Source organism: Mauremys reevesii, linkage group 4 (genome assembly GCF_016161935.1).
Source record: "Mauremys reevesii isolate NIE-2019 linkage group 4, ASM1616193v1, whole genome shotgun sequence".
Lineage (NCBI taxonomy): Eukaryota > Metazoa > Chordata > Testudines > Geoemydidae > Mauremys > Mauremys reevesii.
Window position 1 is genome coordinate 28,784,291 of NC_052626.1, and position 19,122 is coordinate 28,803,412.

General features: G+C 41.9%; 2 protein-coding genes across 6 annotated transcripts in view; one reads left to right on the plus strand and one right to left on the minus strand.

Annotated features, from left to right (window-relative positions):
- FAM181A (family with sequence similarity 181 member A) overlaps window positions 1-19,122 on the minus strand; it is a 220,792-nt gene that overhangs the window by 164,826 nt on the left and 36,844 nt on the right. The window lies entirely within an intron of this gene.
- PRIMA1 (proline rich membrane anchor 1) overlaps window positions 1-19,122 on the plus strand; it is an 81,174-nt gene that overhangs the window by 56,168 nt on the left and 5,884 nt on the right. Inside the window, exon 5 of one of the 3 annotated variants that reach the window (XM_039537022.1) lies at window positions 16,941-17,004. The exons of 1 other annotated variant lie outside the window; for it this stretch is intronic. In XM_039537022.1, the coding sequence (XP_039392956.1) occupies window positions 16,941-16,956 (16 nt within the window). In that variant the 3' untranslated portion in view covers window positions 16,957-17,004. Of the gene's footprint in view, window positions 1-2,429; window positions 2,490-16,940; window positions 17,005-19,122 lie in introns of those variants that run through there. One more of the 3 variants, XM_039537021.1, reaches the window with a different exon arrangement.

The window sequence follows — 19,122 nt, forward strand, 5'->3', positions numbered from 1 at the left end:
GGAAGAAGCTCAAGCTAACTCATCTAGCTAGAAGACTGGGACATAGGATTGTGATGATGGACATTGTGTAAGCAGAAGACAAACCCTTTATGAAAGCAGCTTCAATGTACACTGCCACCCAGAACCCCATTTCCAGGACCCAAAACCAGGTCCCTCCAACATGGAAGGGAGCAGGGGAGGCTCCAGGCACCAGCACGCCAAGCGCGTGCCTGGGACGGCAAGCCACGGGGGGCGCTCTGCCAGTCGCCGCGAGGGCGGCAGGCAGGCTGCCTTCGGCGGCATGCCTGCGGAGGATCCGCTGGTCCCGCGGCTTCGGCGGACCTCCTGCAGGCAAGCCACCAAATCCGCGGGACCGGGGACCTCCCGCAGGCAAGCCACCGAAGGCAACTTGCCTGCCGTGCTTGGGGCGGCAAAATACCTAGAGCCGCCCCTGCAAGGGAGTCAGCCCATAGAAAATGCAGTTCCTCAAGGAGTAGTACTTTGACTCGGAGATGAATTTGGAAGGAAAAGGAAGTGGAAAAGGAATTTGGAAGGTTTTCGAAGTGGCCAGAAAATCAAAAAAACAGTAAGTCCTAGAAAACATATTATAGCCTGAGTACCTCAAGTTTTTCCACACAAAGTTAATCTATAATTTTATGGTCATCATAAATGGATTGGCTGAGTGCTCTGCCATCTTTAATCACAGCACGAAGGCCAATGAATGTGTTGCTTGGCTTGTATTTCTAAGCACACTACTATGGATTTAGTCTCCTCTTGCACCTGGTAGTGAGGTTTGTGGTGGACCCACTGATCACATACTAAATATTCTGAACAACTAGTCTTACTCTCGGCATGAAACTTCATGCAGTGTCATTTTTACCTGTGAAGAAATGTGAGAAAGACAAGGTAATTTTGGTAATATCTTTTATCGGACCAACTTCTACTGGCGGAAGGGACAAGCTTTCAAGCTACTCAGAGCTCTTCCCCAGGTCACCTGTTGTTGTGTTATTTCATTTTGACCAAAATTTATTGAACCTGAACTTAACCAAATTGAATTAAAATTGAGTATTGTCTAAAAAGAAAATTATCCTTACTTCCAGCAATCCATGAAATTTGGCTATTAACACACGTCGGACCCACATCTTTGCTAACCCTACCTACGTTTATCATATTTCATGTGTAGACACATTCATTCCACTGTGAATAAGAGTGGCGGAATCCAACCCTTAATTTACATAAAAGCTGTGTGTGAAGGGGACTGGATATCTCAGGGCATTGGGTAATGGTATAAATACCTTTTAGCTCTAAATTGTTAGTTCAAGTCCAGACTATGGGCTCTACTGTGCAATGACTTCCATGGGATTACTTGTGAGAGTGTGTTGCATAACCAAGCACTAAAGGCGTAATCCAAATCCCACTGGACTCAATGAGACCCATTCCATTGACTTCAATGGCACAATGGGGTCTTAGTCTGCACGTACTGAAAGTTGGTGCCATCTGATGGCTGTTTAATAGTCAATGTGACATGAGTTTGGTGGTCCTGGTACATAAGTGACTGTCTCATCAAAAATCACTGCTACCACTTGTTAGCAGTTTCATTGGACAGATTAAGGATTGAATGGCCATAGCAAATGAAAAAGGGTAGAGTTTGAAGCACATCAGCAGTCCTGTGGGGGAAGTTGGCTCTGCTGCTGCCTGCACAGTATCTGTTCTGTGAATCAGCACTGGACTCTGTCCTCCAGGACTGTCAGTCTGGAATTTGTATAAACACTTCATTTGTGCATAGCTATTTGGGGAGAGGGGAGGGGGAAGAAGTAGGCTACATCTTCTATTTGTCTCCTTTAAGATTACACAAACATGTGGTTAAGGACAAAGAGTGCTGCCATAAAAAGGAAAATGTCACTTTTTTCCCCATAACCCATTAAGTGGTATCCCACTTCCCAATTTGCACCTGTGTAGTTAAGTGGAGACTCAGGATCATAGTAATGTTTTGAGGTTAATAGGGAGTGTTGCCAACTCTCATAATTTTACCTGGGGACCACAAATGGTGTTTTTCTTAAAGCCCCAGCTCCTGGAGTCATGTTAATACATGGGAATAGTGGATTGCTTGCTTTTTTTAAAGTAAGTTTGTAGCCCTCATGATTGTGGAGAAAACCTTGAAATCATGACATGAGTGTACCCTAAAGACTCCAAAATCAGAAGGCAAATAAGACCCCAATATGTTATTTTTGTAATAATCTCATTTTTAAGCCAATCTCAGGTGGTTTGGGGGCCCGATGATTTTTGAACACTTGGGGTTGAGAGTACTGGCACAGCTGAGTGCCTGAGATACACTCAGCACAGTTTGTAGGAAGAGCCAAGATGGCATTTAACCTGATCTTTCCCTGATCCTGGGTTCAGTCCAGTCCCTGGTATGATTACAGCAAACTCAGAGCTACTCTTCATTACAGGCAGGATCCTGCTCCAGCAGTCAATGATCACTGAGATACCCTAGACATACTTCTTTTTCCCAGGAATACTCCTTGACATGGGAAGAGCATGACACAGAATAATGACTTTGGTTCTCCACCACCCAGGGATTCCCTTTACACAAAGGAATCTTGAGAGAGCCACTTAAGCTGGTTTAATAGCTGGGTTTTTTGCCACTGAAGAGGTACAGAACATCTGGAATGGAGCCACTGGGGCCTGATTTCTCAACGGCCTGAGCAACTGCAGCTCCCACTGGTTTCAGCTGAAGATGTGGATGCTTAGAACGTCTGAAAATCAGGACCACACTGTAGAATACCATGGGCCTGAATTTTCTCTCAGTAATGCTGCTTTTACATCTGTGCAGGTCTGTTGACTACAGTGAGGTCCTGTGCATTTTACAAGCCTGAATACAGTCATATTTGCAAGGACACTAGGATCCTCTTAATTTACACATATCCCAGTTTAAACCAAAATGTGCTGATAAAGAGCCCAATGGCATTGTTTAGGGACAGTCCTAGGAATGGGTGGTATGGAGCCACACTACCCCAAGGGGAACACAGCCTCTGCCGGCCTACTGTTACAGCCCTTTACAGGATCAACTTCCTATTCTCCCCCCTATGCTGCTGACTGGTTATACTGGCCAGTGCATAAGCTGTGTGAAGCCAGAGTGTCACCTCATGCCCACTGTTCCTTTGGGAGCACCAAGAGAAAAGGAGCCCATGTGATCCTCAAAGCACAAAGGCTGCAATTCTGCCTGGCCATTATATGGGTTGTGAAATTATGATGATTTGGAACCCACAACAACCATCAAATTGTACAGTAGCTACCTATGTAGCCACATGATCTTATTTTTGTTACCACATCTTCCTTCCCCTCTACAGTATGTACTCCTAACTATTTTACAGTGTTACTGTATTGCTAACAGCTGATAGTTCTCTCCTCAGGAGCGATCCTGCTGTATTGGCAGAATTATGGGTGGAGGGAGCTTGAGTGTGTTAACATTTGCCATGATTCTCCATACACTTATATCAGTTTTACACTAGTATCACTCCATTGTGCTACATCTATTTATTCCCGATTTACATTGGTATATGCAACTGGAGAATCAACTCCATTTTGTCTGGCTCTGAAGAGCAGAGTATTAAATGCCCATGTCAAAAAGCATTTGTGGAGCGTCACTGTCCTTATAATATCACACAACAGCCACACTTCACACTAAATCCCTGTGATGGAGTAAAGTGCTAACAAAAGGAGTAAAGACTCTGGAACCAACTATGTGTTAGCCAGAAAAAAGGCAAGAATGGAAAAAAAGGTCATTTCCCATTCTGGGCCTTTGCAATAAACTAATCACGTGAAGTGGCTCAGATAGGGAAATAATGGAGTTCCTCTCTTTGATGTCTGCTTTTTGAGGCAGCGGTATGAAGGATGGCCATTTTCTTAGGAAACAATAACAGAAAGCTAAGCCCAGCTTGCTGTTCATTAGCTGTGACATGAAGAACCCTGCGCCCCTCCCCACTTGTATCTGTTCTAACAGCATCATGATTGAGTGCAGCCAAATTCTTCCACACACATTGTCTACTGTGTTGGTCTATAAACATGTTAAGTGGGTTTAGTGCTGTTGAAAAATGCAGGTCTGGAATCCCTGAAAGACTGAAGCTTTCTCCATCCACAGAAACAGCCCAGCAGATTATAAATTCTTTGGGGCCACTGCTGTTTCTGTTGTGAGTTAGTACAGTGCTTAGCACACTGGAGTACCTAAGTGCTACACTATACAAACAAGCAATCAATAATAATAATAAAGGGCATTGGAACTGCAGGGTTCACCACACTACCCCCTGCCTAAGTGTTTTATTCATGATCCGAACGAACCAACGCTGTATGTGAGATGGAAGCAAAACCTCCATGTTTATTCAGTCCTCTGCCTTTCTGCTTAGGCTGTCAGGAAGGGTCTAAGTAGAGAGAAAAGGTTTGAAGTAGCACTGAAAAGGCAACTCATTTATACAGACCCTCAAACAACTGCCAGCCCCAAACTCTAGATACCCATCTGGGCTGGATTCAGGTCAGTAACCTAGAAGTTCACAGATTGTCCAGCTGTTAATCTTTCAAATTCCCCATAATATTTCTAGACTAGGGGCTACATTTTGCATTCAGTCACAGTGATGTAAATCCACAGTTACACCACTGGCTCCAAAGGAGTTACTCCAGATTTACACCAGACTAGGTGAGAGCAGACTCTAGATTCATGGGCCCAGTTCTCTTCCAATACTGATGTAAATGAGAAGTAACTCATTTATATCAGACTGCCTAGGGAGGTGATGGACACTCCTTCACTGGAGGTTTTCAAAAGGAGGCTGGATAGCCATCTGTCTTGGATGGTTTAGACACAACAAATTGCATCTTGGCAGGGGATTAGACTAGATGACCCTTACGGTCCCTTCTAACCCTATAGTTCTATGATTCTAACTCCATGGAAGCCAATGGAGTTCCACTGTTATAAAGCTGGTGTAAGAGTAAGTTTGCTCCCAAAATGCTAAGTACTGCTCCTGGTAGGAAGGCTGACTTATTTAACAAGCTTAAATTCTCTCCTTCCATGGTTTTTTTTTAGTTTCCTTGCAGATTGGCCCTGGTTTGTACTAAGTCCGTCCTGAAGAAAACAATTGACTTCAGTGGGAATTTTTGCTTGAAGGAGGACTGAGTAAACCCTGAATAAGGGCTTCAGGATTTCGGCTACTGTCGTAGTGTTGCCATCAGTCCTGAATGGCCATGGGGCTATAGAAAGAGCCTGCCCCTTTAGACAGCACTGGGATGGCAGCAGTTGGGGAAGGCAGAGTGTTACACTTTTTAAGATGCAGCAAGGTCTGATCCTTAGCTCACTCCTAACTGAGATTGTGGAAGCATTATACCATAGGCAGGCATAGTGCCTCCAGACAATGCCATTTGGTCACTGTACTTCGTTCCCATTCCCAGCACAACTGTGATCCTTGAGGTACAATTTAGTTCTGTATTTCTTAGAGCTCTAGGCCTCTGGATGCACATATGTAACTCCTGTGGCCCACTGAGAAGGGACCAGGCCCTGGGAAACGTAGACAATAATTTGATTGATGCGTTTGGTCCATAAAGAGGAGCAAAGCTCCGGAACTTAAATACTAATGACTGTTTTCTGTACAGAGTGACCACAAGTCCCTGTAGTTTTCAGCCTTTCAAAAATAAAAATAAATCACTTTTTTTGAAAAAGAAAAGAACAACAAAGTGCTAATCCTGCTTATAAATAGCCTTTACGGTGCTTACTTTCACTGAGCAGAAACAGCCTGTTCTCAACGCTTGTACAACCTACATTTTCATGTGCCCCACCCACATAAATCCAAGAAATGAGCAAAGCGCTAATTAATACTGATAAGTTGTAATGGTCTGTGTAATGTTTATTTTTCAGATTTAATTAGTAAATGTTTGTGAAGCACTTTGAAGCTGAAAAGCACTGTATAATTACTAAATAATAAAGAACAGTAGCCGTCGTTCAATCTGTACCGCGGGAGGGAAAGGGGCTGGAAAATGTTACGGGAACAGAATGAGAAGGGTTCTCATTTTTGGCTTCTAGCCACATTTTTGCATTTGCTTTCTAATGCATAATGTAATGGAGTTTCCATATTACTGACACGTATGATGCAAATGCAGAATTGTCAGTACCTTCAAGTTGACTTGTGTGTGTGCACCTATTGTTGTGCATACAGCTGATCGCACCCACACCACCTCCATTTGCCTGCAGAGATCAGGGAGTTAGGAACCTGCTATGGCTGTGTGGGTATGAGTAACAGCGTGGTCTGCCCTTCAAGGGCCAGGAAGTCTGGGGCCAGCCATCCCTGTTCAGTTATCAGCCCCAGTTTAGAAGGGGTCAGGTGATCCCTATTAAGGGCTACAAGAGCCCAGTGAGCAGAGCTGCAGGAGAGAGATGGGTTCCAGCAGTATACCCCGGAGCAGGGCTGGTGTCTCCTCTTTCCAGCACCGAGATAAGCGAGGGAGAAAGCCTCTGGGAGCTGTAGCACAGGATTGGCAGAGGAACTGCTTTTATTTTGATGTTTCACCTAAGTTTTAATGAGTTAATGTTGATAAATGCAAAGTAATGCACATTGGAAAGCATAATCCCAACTATACATATAAAATGATGGAGTCTAAACTAGCTGTTACCACTCAAGAAAGAGATCTTGGAGTCATTGTGGATAGTTCTCTGAAAACATCCACTCAATGTTCAGCGACAGTCAAAAAAGCAAACAGAATGCTGGGAATAATTAATAAAGGGATAGATAATAGGACAGAAAATATCATGTTGCCTCTATATAAATCCATGGTACGCCCACATCTTGAATACCGCATGCAGATGTGGTTGCCCCATCTCAAAAAAGATATATTGGAATTAGTAAAAGTTCAGAAAAGGACAACAAAAATGATTAGGGGTATACAACAGCTTCTGTATGAGGAGAGATTAATAAGACTGGGACTTTTCAGCTTGGAAAAAAGACACCTAAGGGGAGATACGATTGAGGTCTATCAAATCATGACTGTTGTAGAGAAAGTAGATAAGGAAGTGTTGTTTACTGCTTCTCATAACACAAGGGATCACCAAATGAAATTAATAGGCAGCAGGTTTATAACAAATAAAAGGAAGTATTTCTTCACACAACGCCCTGTCTACCTGTGGAACTCCTTGCCAGGAGATGTTGTGAAGGCCAAGACCATAACAGAGTTCAAAAAAAGAACTAGATAAATTCATGGAGGATAGGTCCATCAATGGCTATTAGCCAGGATGGGCAGGGATGGGTGTCCCTAGCCGATGTTTGCCAGAAGCTGAGAATGAGCGACAGGGGATGGATCACTTGATGATTACCTGTTCTGTTCATTCTCTCTGGGGCACCTGGCACTGTCCACTGTCGGAAGACAGGATACTGGGCTAGATGGACCTTTGGTCTGACCCAGTCAGGCCTTTCTTACAGTCTTATATTTGAAGAATCAAACTGTGTCCAGAAACAGGCTTGGGCATGGCAATGAGTCCTCTGGCCACTAGTCCTGCCCGGTGCAAAACAGTGAGTACACACAATCAGAATCTGTGGTTGGGCTTGTTTTCTTGTAAAGCCTCTTCCACCACTACAGGCACACCATGGCTCCGACTTTCGTGAGCCGAGCTGTCAATGCTGCCTCCAGTATTGCAAATGAAACACCCAATTTATGCTTGTCTGCCCCACGGGATTTTGCACATGGGGAACACCAAAAACTCTTTTCTGGTATCACTCCTGTTCAACATGTATGCAAGACCATTAGGGGAGATGGTGCCTTCAGTATGCAGATGTCAGCTAGCTCTACATCTCTAGGTCATAAGATCCCAGATAGTGCAGTTAAGGGATTCATCCAATGTCTGGCTGAGATTAGGGATCGGATGAGGCCTACATAGCTGAGACTCAGCTTCATTAAGACTGAAGATATTACAGGGAGTTTTCTTCACTACATTCCTGCTCCAATCAGACTTCCCAGAAGTTATACTGCACCAGCATGAATGAAAACCCTCATCGCTAATTAATAGTTGAAGAAACTGAGTAAAGAGTAAAGGATTTGAGAAGGAAGGATGAGCTTGTGGTTAAGGTATGGTACTGAGACTCAGGAGATTTGGGTGGAATTCTTCGCTTTACCACACGTTTCTACCTGGTGACAAGTACCTTAATCTCTCCGTCTCTTCTTTGTTAAACGTGGGACAACAATTTCCCCCTTTCTTGGTCTGTCTTGTCTATTTGAATTGTCAGCCTTTTAGGACAGGATCTCTCTTTTACTATGTTATGTCAAGTGCCTACCACATTGGGGTCTTGATCTCAGTGCTACCATAAAGCGATAATATTGACTTGCCCATGGTCACATCAGAAGTCTAGAGCAGAGCTGGGAATAGAATCCAGGTCTCCTGTGCCCTAGTCACAAGATCATCTTTCTTCTCAGTAATGGGTGGTTGTTTTGCCCAGCCTTTTCCAAAAGGATAAATAAATTTGCACAGTGTGGGATCCCTTTAGATTTCAGTGTTGTTTGTGAGGCTTACATTTCATTTCTGTTCCTGAGAGGCTGCCCTTCCTTAGGCACATAGTATAGCTTAATTCACTGCCCAAACTTATTTCATTCAGATTCCCTTAGTAGAGAATGCTGATTTCTTTTATTTAGTGGCTTTTTACCATGTGGGAACGGTCAACAAACTGAGTTAATTTTTTACCTTAGGCCCATTCAGTTATTCTCTACTGTCAAAAAAAATCTATCAAAGATGTGTTCTGCACTGGAAACAACTGAGGTATAATGCTGTATATCAAATCTCTCTAGTCAGAAATTACTTTCTAAATTCTCTTTAGAGGGGATTTTTTTTAATTAGGTGGTGAAAGGAGTGGGGTGGGATTAGGTTGGGTTGCTATGAGTATTTTTTTTTCTTAAATTGGCTTTATTAAGTAGTCCAGTATTACAATAATGCCTCCTTTCTTTCTAAAGGCTGGTATCCTGTGGACAATAAGCAAGGAACAGAAGTTAAATCACTAGTTTTAAAGGGGGAATACTTAGTGGTGGTAGGAAATATGATTGAATTATCTCTGGCTGTCTGGTCCAGATTGTGCTGTTACACCACACTAAATTCTGAGCAACTCCATTGAAGTCTGTGGAGTTACTCTTGATTTACAATGGTGTAAGAATAAGCTCCCCACCCTTTCAATTTCTTTTAGGTTTCAGAAATGTGATTTGTAATCTAAGCAGGCCAGATCTTCCCTTTGGGCGCACCCATTGATTTCAGTGGATTGAACTAGGAAGATCTGAGAAGGAAGAGCTTAGACAATCATATTTTAGACTCTCTGACACCTTTGAGCACAAGGTCGGGGAACTTGTAAATGCTGATGAACAGCTGATGAGCAGCTCAGCTAAGAGTATTTTGTTCCCTAAGGGCTTGGCTACACTTGAGAGTTGCAGCGCTGGGAGTTTACAGCGCTGGTCATCCAGCTGTGTAGGAACAGCGCTGGTGCGTGGCCACACTCACAGCTGCCAGCGCTGGTGTGTGGCCACATTTGCAGCATTTGCAGCGCTGTTGGGAGTGATGCATTATGGGCAGCTATCCCAGCGTTCAAGTGGCAGCAACGTGCTTTTCAAAAGAGGGGGGGTGAGGTGGGGCGTAGTGTGACAGGGAGCGGGGGAGAGAGAGAGAGTGGATTTTTGGAGCCAACACTGTGTGTTGCTTCCTGTCTTGAAAAACCAGAAAATGTTCCCGATCCCTTACCCTTAACTCTTAACTGCAAACAGCCTGCAGCCAACGGACTCCCTCTCTCCCCTCTGCCCCCGCTGTTTCTGTCAAGCAAACACTCACTCCCTGCCTGCCTCATTCACAGGGGTTATCTCATTTGATTGTTCACAGTCAGGTACAGATTGATCACAGCAAACAGGAGGTGTTTGATAAGCAGCTCCCGGAGCTCCGAGTTCACAACAAAACAAAGAGAGGCTGCATAACAAAACAAAGAGAGTAATTTAGTTAAAAGCATTCTGGGATATCTGCTAATACCCTGGAGGCCAATAACAGCGCTGGTGTGTGTCCACACTTGATGAGCGTCCACACTTGATGAGCAGCGCTGGATCACCAGCGCTGCATTTGCTACACCCCAAGCAGACCAGGTGTTCAGCCAGCGCTGCAGCCAGGGAGTTGCAGCGCTGGATGTGCCTTGCAGGTGTGGACGGTTACTAATTGCAGCGCTGGAAAGCCTCCACCAGCGCTGCAACTCTCAAGTGTAGCCAAGCCCTTAGAGAGCCCCTGGGTGAAGGCAGCATATTCAGTCTTTGCACAGGAAGGGGAGATTTGGCCACTACTGAAGAGTGTGATGTATCCAAAAGTGGAAATAACCCACAAGCCTTAAGGGCCTGCTAAAATTTACCCTAGAAATTGGCCAGCTAAGAACATCCTTCAGAGAGAGCAGAGGTCAGTGTGAAATGCTGGCGATTTGAAAATGTATGAACAAGGCTCTAAGGTTCAAAGAGAGTAGAAGCCTGACCTAAGAAATAAGGCAGGTGAGGCCTAATCTAAAACCCATTGATGCCAGTGTGACTTGCAATTATATGAAAATGTGTTTCCTCACAGCCTAATAGAATAGAGGCATGCAATTCTGAAAGTCCTTTTTTTTTTTTAATTTAATCTGTGAGAGATAGAAAAGATGTGGACACATAAAATGTGTGTGGCTTTTCCTCTGTAAATCCGATCTGTCACATAAAGGCTCGGGCAAGGTCAGGGCAGTGAAAGGCCAGCTGAAGTGAGATCTCTCTTTAACAATTTGGAAGATGGTTTTGAACAAGAATATCAGGTACCCACCAGACACCTGACCTCTCTGAATGGGGAGTTTTGGGGCCAAGCAGGTGTGGTGTGTAACTGTAGCTCAAGCACAATATGCTAACATGACACACAGACCTAAATAAGGAAGATTCTGCATAACTATCTTCTAGATTTTTACACATAAATTTGCTGTTAGCTGAATGAATGAACCTTGAACAGAGAGTACTGTTGTCTTCAGAGGGCCTGATCTTCTCTGTTATGCTTCGGTAAATTGGGAATGAAGTTATAAATTAATGGAATTAAAGCAGAACCTCAATTTTACAAACACCAATCTTACAAACAATCAGTTATATGAAGCATTTTGGGGGGAACAAAATGTCACATGGGAAAAGTGATGGCAAAGAACAAGTCAACATCCTTTCACATTCTGATGTCTTTGGTGCATTAGAAATTGATTTGCCATGGTTTGAACAAAAATAAAGTGATGCAGCATACCATACTGTAATTTAGGCACCCTACCTGTCATCATTATGACAGGTTTCAGAGTAGCAGCCGTGTTAGTCTGGATCCACAAAAAGAACAGGAGTACTTGTGGCACCTTAGAGACTAACAAATTTATTTGAGCATAAGCTTTCGTGGGCTACAGCCCACTTCATTGGATGCATAGTCTGGAACATACAGCAAGAAGATATTTATACATACAGAGAATATGAAAAGGTGGAAGTAGCCATACCAACTGTAAGAGGCCAATCAATTGAGATGAGCTATCATCTGCAAGAGAAAAAAAACTTTTGAAGTGATAATTGAGAAGACCCACAGAAGGTGTGAGGATACTTAACATGGGGAAATAGATTCAATTAGTGTATCTCATTATGAGATATTCAATTTTATGAATTCCTTCATCCCCAATTAGTTTGTAAAGTAGGGGTATTACTGTACACTGAAAAACTGAGATCAGAATCAGTGTAAATATTACCTACAAACTACCTCCTGGAATATAACGTGTATACAATTTTGATAACAGGTCTTCACTAGTTAGGGTAAGAATATGATCACCTTCCTTAAGATTCCATTGATGGAACTGATTCTCTTCTTACTTACACCAGTGTAACTCTACTGACTTTACTAAAGTCACTCCTGATTTCCACTGATATTACAGAAGAGAATCAGGCCAAATGTATCTTTATTAATGACTCAAGTGTGGTGAGCTCTGAAATCAGATTTAAACAAGATAAAATTTATAAAATTATAGACAAATTCACTTGTACACAAAGACCCCCTTTCACTATTCTGGCAGTTTAAAGTGGGTGTATATTACTTTTATGCCCCGTTTGAAAGCTCCTTCTACACTGCCAGAGGGTGTAAAGGGGCCTTAATGTAAGTTACTCAGAACTCAAGCCACATTGTCCAAAACAGAATGTAGTTGAAATGTCCACCCATCTAAATCATACAGGTAATGTCATAGAATCATAGAAGTTGTAGGACTGGAAAGGATCTCAGTACGTCATCTAGTCCAGTCCCCTGCACTCTAGGCAGGACTATGTAATAGACCAGGGGTAGGCAACCTATGGTACATGTGCCGAAGGTGGCACGCAAGCTAATTTTCAGTGGCACTCACACTGCCCAGGTCCTGGCCAGCGGTCAGAGGGGCTCTGCATTTTAATTTAATTTTAAATGAAGCTTCTTAAACATTTTTAAAAAAATTTATTTACTTTACATACAACAATAGTTTAGTTATATATTATAGACTTATAGAAAGAGACCTTCTAAAAACATTAAATGTATTACTGGCACGCAAAACCTTAAATTAGAGTGACTAAATGAAGACTCGGCACAGCACTTCTGAAAGGTTGCCAATCCCTGAACTAGACCATTCCTGACAGGTGTGTGTCTAACCTGCTCTTTAAAATCTCCAATTATGGAGATTCCACAACCTACCTAGGCAATTTTTTCTAGTGCTTAACTACACGGAGAGTTAGGAAGTTTCTCTTAATGTCCAACCTAAACCTCCCTTGCTGCAATTTAAGCCCATTGCTTCTTGTCCTATCCTCAGAGATTAACAAGAACAACTTTTCTCACTCCTCCTTGGAACAACCTTTTATGTACTTGAAAACTGTTCTCATGTCCCCCTCAGTCTTCTCTTCTCCAGACTAAACAAAGCCAATTTTTTCAATCTTTCTTCATAGACCATCCATTCTTTTCTATTTTCATTCTAATTTGAGAGTAAACTAACAGGGTGATATATTGCAATGATAAATACTGGAACAACATTATATTTTAGGTACAGAAGCCTAAATCTCTAGAACATCTTGGCTAGCATAATTGGAAAACTGGACTGCTTGGAATATGTACAAAAGCCTTGGGAAATTCAGAAGATTGGACATTGACAAAAAATTGAACAGTACTGAGTGTGCTTCTGAAACTTGCACAGCTATAGGTGCGTTTTATGGCAATTGTAGAGCATTTTCTTTGGAAGTGGGAGGTGACTAAGCCAGTAACCACTTCCTATGAGTAATTAATAGTAGGAATGTTACACCTTAAGAACTCAGTTGTTGATCTGTGAATGCATATTGTTGGCACTTAAGTGGTCATTAACTATAACATTTAATAAAAAGATGTTAGTGTTTCATAAAATCTCCTTCCCACTTGGCTTGATTTCTCTCTAAAGACCTTCACAAAGTCTGCAGTCTCACGTAACACAACTCTGTGTATATACAGCACAGTATTCTTACATGGTGGAATTGTTCATGTTCCAGAATTTCACAAATGCCACATTAGTGGCAGACTTGTGTGTGTGCGCATCTGTCTCACTAATGTATAATTCTCTGCATGAAATACCCTATCCCCTTGCCACATCTACCTAATCACAAGCTTTTGGCATAAGACCTGGTATAACACCTCCAGGAACGTTCTACAGAGCCTGCAGCATTGATGATGTCTTAGAGTCAGCAGAGAGGTGGTAAAGTTTAGTACATCTGCCCTTCTCGTTCCTTGGCATCAGCTGTTCCAAAGAGAAACTCCCTGTAAGGCCACTGAATGCCTGAAACTCCAAGATCAAGACATTTATTGGAAAAGAAATTCCAGCAACACAGATGAAATCTGACTCCCCAAAGCTTTCTAAGCTACCAAACATACAAGCAAGAAGCCAATCCTGAAGTCAATGAGATAATTTACCGAGAATCATGGTGGATTCTCCATCACTGGCAATATTTAAATGGAGATTGGATTTGTTTTTAGAAAAAGGAGTTAGTTGGGGGAAGGTCCCTGGCCTGTGTTATACAGGAGGTCAGACTAGATTATCACACTGGTCCCTTCTGGCCTTGGAATCTATGAAGTTCTCAGTAAAAGTAAGGTATTGGCTTTTGTGCATCAGCACTGCCCTCCACTGGAAGGAATTCAAACCTGCTCTCATCTATGTGGTGGTTTTCCTCTAGTGGCTGGAGGCCTAAAAAGCAAGTAAAAAGACCTTTCCTCCCAGTTTTACTATATCATGTCCCAAGCACCCTGGCAGGCCGGGCTGGTTTGTTTACCTGCCGCGTCCGCAGGTTTGGCTGATCGCGGCTCCCACTGGCCGCGGTTCGCCACTCCAGGCCAATGGGGGCTGCAGGAAGCCATGGTCAGCACATCCCTCGGCTCGCGCCACTTCCCGCAGCCCCCATTGTCCTGGAGCGGTGAGCCTGCGGACGCAGCAGGTAAACAAATCAGCCCAGCCCACCAGGGGCTTTCCCTGACGGGCCGCGTGCCAAAGGTTGCCAATCCCTATTCTAGGTTTTACTGTTGTCACAGAAAATAATTGTCTTTGGTGCAGTAAAGTTCTTTCATCAGCTGGTCCTGTAATTCACAGATCATTTTTATAAAGAAAATTCACTTCTCGCCATCAGTCATCATCAGTTCATGCACATTGGATGATTGCTTTCACATCCAGCACTCAAACTGTTTGTCTTTGCTGAAATTTAGATGATTTCCCTTTTGTTTTCTTTAAACTTACTATAACTGTACAGGTCACCGATATGTAATGAGAGAGATCGTCCAATAAAAGTAACATCATTAAATAATGGTATAACACTTATTCCTCCATTCCTGTCCTGCTTCTGCTAAATCAGGATGTTTTAAAGCAGGCCCATAACAAAATTGTCAGCTTGTCTAGACTGGCAGCATAGCAATTGAAGAAGTGAATGGCTTTATTTTGCATAATTCCAATGAAAGTCAATTATTTTTATTTTTCCTCTCTCTAAATCAAAGCAGGAAGTTTTAATTCTTTGAAGTGCTTATATATAAATGATCATTTAATTTCCTGATATTGTCTCTTTCCTTACTTTTCCGTTTGATGCCTGACAGATAACACAGAGATTCTGATGAGAAGGTAGAGACACATTCCTTAAAGAAAGAAAGAAATGTGTAACTGGGAACACAGGAGAAACAAACAACCCAGAATTACAATTTCCAATTCTAGTTTATATGAGCTACCCGTAGAACCGTTCTCTTCATACTTGTATTTATCTACTCCATTTTCTTCCCTCTATGGCATATAATTTTATTTAAAGAGACCTGGCAAAATTTACAAAATTATAGACTTGTTTATTTCCTTTATACCAATGTCTATTGCTAGTAACGTCATCAAAGTTAGTAACTCCACCAGTGTAAAATTGCTGTGAGGAGAATTAAGTCCAATGCACATTTCTGTGTTAACAACACCTTTATTGTTAGTATTGAAAGAAAATGAAAAATTTTATGTACTTTTCACTATTGGGGCTGTTTGTTTACTTTTTCTATTCCATTCACTTCGGCCGTTGATAGCAGACTGGTTTTGGGGTCTATACACTTCACTGTTCAGTTGCTATGTGCTAGCACAATGCTCGTCTGTGCTTGGTTTTCTAACACTGCAGAGGAATGTTCAATCCCTTGGCCTTCTCTCCACTTGGCAGCAGTTTTCATGTAGGGCCTGATCCTCGAGTTCGCTCTGCCCCCTTTGTGCAGCACCAGTGGCAAAAAGGGATGGTGCTGACAGCTTGGGATTCCACTGGCCAGGTTTACTTCACCAGTTCCTGGCCTAAAGCCCACATGGAGTTCGCGTTTCTCCAACTATCCTGGGCCAACAGAACAGTCCCTAAATGGGTCATTATTGAGGTTGCTTGAATTTGTTATATGGACTGAAATGACCCGCCAGCTGCCTCCAGGCTTGAGTGGCGGGGTGGAAGAAAGGTAGCAGAAAGCCACTTATGCTGGCTCTTACTTTTATCCACATCTCTCAAAGGAAAAAGAGAGAATATTAAATAGTTTTTTAAGCAACCATATTTTGGAACTGTGGCACATTGAAATACTACTGCATTTTTTTATTCCTGTATGCTGAACTCAATAAAACCGGCTTTCACTTCACAGAGGCACTGAAAACTCCATTTTTGTGTTTCTACAGTGAAAATTTTTTTTGAAGTATTAGGGAAATATTGAATTTTAGAGCCTGATCCTTTTAGCTGCTGTGAATTTCACACATGGAGCCTCTTCAGCACTGGGCCTGGAGATGCTTAATGTACAGAGAGACACTAACTCCCATTCAGGCTGCTGAGCATCTCACAGGTTTGGGCCCGAAATCTGTAAATTACGTTGCCATTCTGAATTCAACTTTTATTCCCATTTCTAGGTGGTCCCAGCCTCTTGAAGTTTTAATAAACCTACTTGTGGCAAATGTTACAAAGCATGATAATCTCTTATTTAAAATAATTATCCACTGATCTTTTATTATTTTTGTCCAGCAGGTCTTACACACCCATTCAAAGTCCTGTCACACTGAGATAAATAGGGCCAGACCATCCACTGTGTAAAATCAAGATAGCTCTACTGAAGACAGTGAGTGGAGCTATGCCAAATGCACACCAGCTGAGGATCTGGCCTAAGGGGTTTTGTAAAACAGGCAAACTATTTTCACTGGTTAGCTGAGATCAAGTGCCCAAAATGCTTTTCCTTTAAGAAATTTGCTGAAGAAAGAACATAAAAAGGCCACTCGCATTGCATTGTTGTGGTTGCATTTCAGTGTTGCAGAGAGCTAGCAGAGAATAGGATGTATATTTATCTGACAAACATGAATTTACCATTCAATGTTACGCTTTTATTTAACATGAGGTTCTATAAACATGTGAAGTGTATCCATTAAATGGCTGTTCTGATGCTCTCTTGATTTTAGGATACATGCACATTAAAGCATACATGGTGGAGAGGTTATTATGGACTCTGACTTTGAAGCACCATTACATGCATGTACTGGGAGCCATAGTCACCTGCTTTAAGCTATGCAGAGCTGCATGTACATTTAATTTGAAACTGTTCTCTATGAAGAGTACACTGATCGATTTGCTATACATCAACGCTCTGTGTGTAGTAAATTGCACTTTAAAGAGATGCAAACCGCTTGTTAGAGAACCGCCTGTTTCTCCTGCCACTGAGTGAGTATCATGGATGTGAAGAGTTCCCCACTTACACTCTCACTAATTCTGGAGCACCTACCCCATGAAAAGTAATACTAAGTGTAAATAACAGTGCTATAGCACAGGGATACTCAGACTTCAGTAGTTCAGGAGCCAAATTAGCATCAACATTACCCAAAAGAGCCACAGTAGTGTGAATTCATGGCTTCAGTTACTATTTTTATATATTATTCTCACAACAAAATGACTGACCAAGTATTTTTTTTTAAATCAACGACAATTGGTTAATAACATAGTAAAAGCCTCCTGATTGGTTAATAACTTATATTGATTAATAATTAAAATCACACAGAGTTTTAATATCATGTGCTGCAAAGAGCTGCCGGAGACACATTAAAGAGCCAGTTGTGGCTCACGAGCCTCAGTCTGAGTATCACTGGTTTAGAACATCATCTTAAAGGTGATTCAAAGAGTTTTGTACAGAGCGAGGTGAGGAACAGACAATCTTATCAGACACTAAATGGGATAAAAGTATTCCCCCCATAGCATGCTATTAAAAAATGGAATCTCATTGAATACCTGGATCTCAATGAAGCGAATAATGTGTAGAAAAACAAAAGCTCATGATCTTAGGCCTCATATATAATGACAGTTTAAGTATTGTAGGGAAAGGATGATAGCATTTAACACACACAGGGTCAAATTCATCAATCTGGTCACTTCGTGTAACTCCATTAAGTCAATGGAATTACACTGGTGTAATTAAGAGGAGAATTTGACCCATACAATTCATATACCTGCAATACATTTGAGAATGGTATGGTTTCTTGAATTTGTGAACCATGCCACTCCCCCATACCTGAACAAAAATATAATTCTGAAATATATAGGTCTCAAATTGCTATATCATTGATATTCAATAATATAGCTGTTTTGCTTTACTAATGTTAACCCTAAAGCAGTGATGAGGCAAAATAGGATGCCATGACTGGAGAAAGCCATCATGACTTTGATACCATCCCATTCCATTATTTTCAAGCTCTTAGAAACACAATGTTTAAGTGTGTATTAGGGCCAGTCACAGAGCGTCTCTGTAGACCTCTCTGTTCTACTGATGTTGGAGAGGCCTCACCCACTGGAAGGTAGGTCTTTCTGAATTTCCCAATGAAAGTTTTAAGATGGATAGGCCAGCTCTATATAGGCTTCACGCTTAAAAAAAGAAAATAGGGAAGAGCAGGGACAGTGAACATGAGATGGTAGTGAAGGAGAACAGAAAGCAAAAAGGGAGGAAAAGAGAAATAGGGAGATGATGAAAAGGAGGAAAGAGAACGGAAAGCCAAAAGAGTCTGAAAAAGACAGCTTCAAAAAAGGAAGTAATGCAGAGAAAGAGAGAAACTAGAGAGAAAACTAGAAGAAAAAGGCCCATGTAGAAGTGAAGAAAGATGCAGAAGGCATAAAAAGAGAGAATTCAATCAGAGAAAAGTAGAAAGGTGTTGGACATAAAAAGATGAAAGAAAAAGATGGGGAATAGATAAGATAGAAAGATGGTCAAAATTCCCCCATTTTTTCCAACAACTATAGGGCTGAATTTTAGATTTTGACATTTTTAAAAAATTGAATATTGAAAAAATTAGGATTTAAAAATAATTCACAAAATTGTTCCTCTGTTTCTAATAAGAAGGAGAGAGGAAGAGCGAAAAGGCCTGGAACCATTCGGTTATTCATTCTTCTTCTCAGAGAGATGGCAGATGGGTTGGGTGCTTTTTAATACAACTAAATATAGGTATAGAACCAGAGCAAATGTGTTTCAATTACAGACAAGTGTGCACATAATCATCAAAAAAGAACTCAAAGCTTTGTAATTTTCCCTTCCAATACTATTGACTCTAACAGCTGGAACCACAATTAATATTAACAAGCCTTGACTCAGCAGCTAGGCAA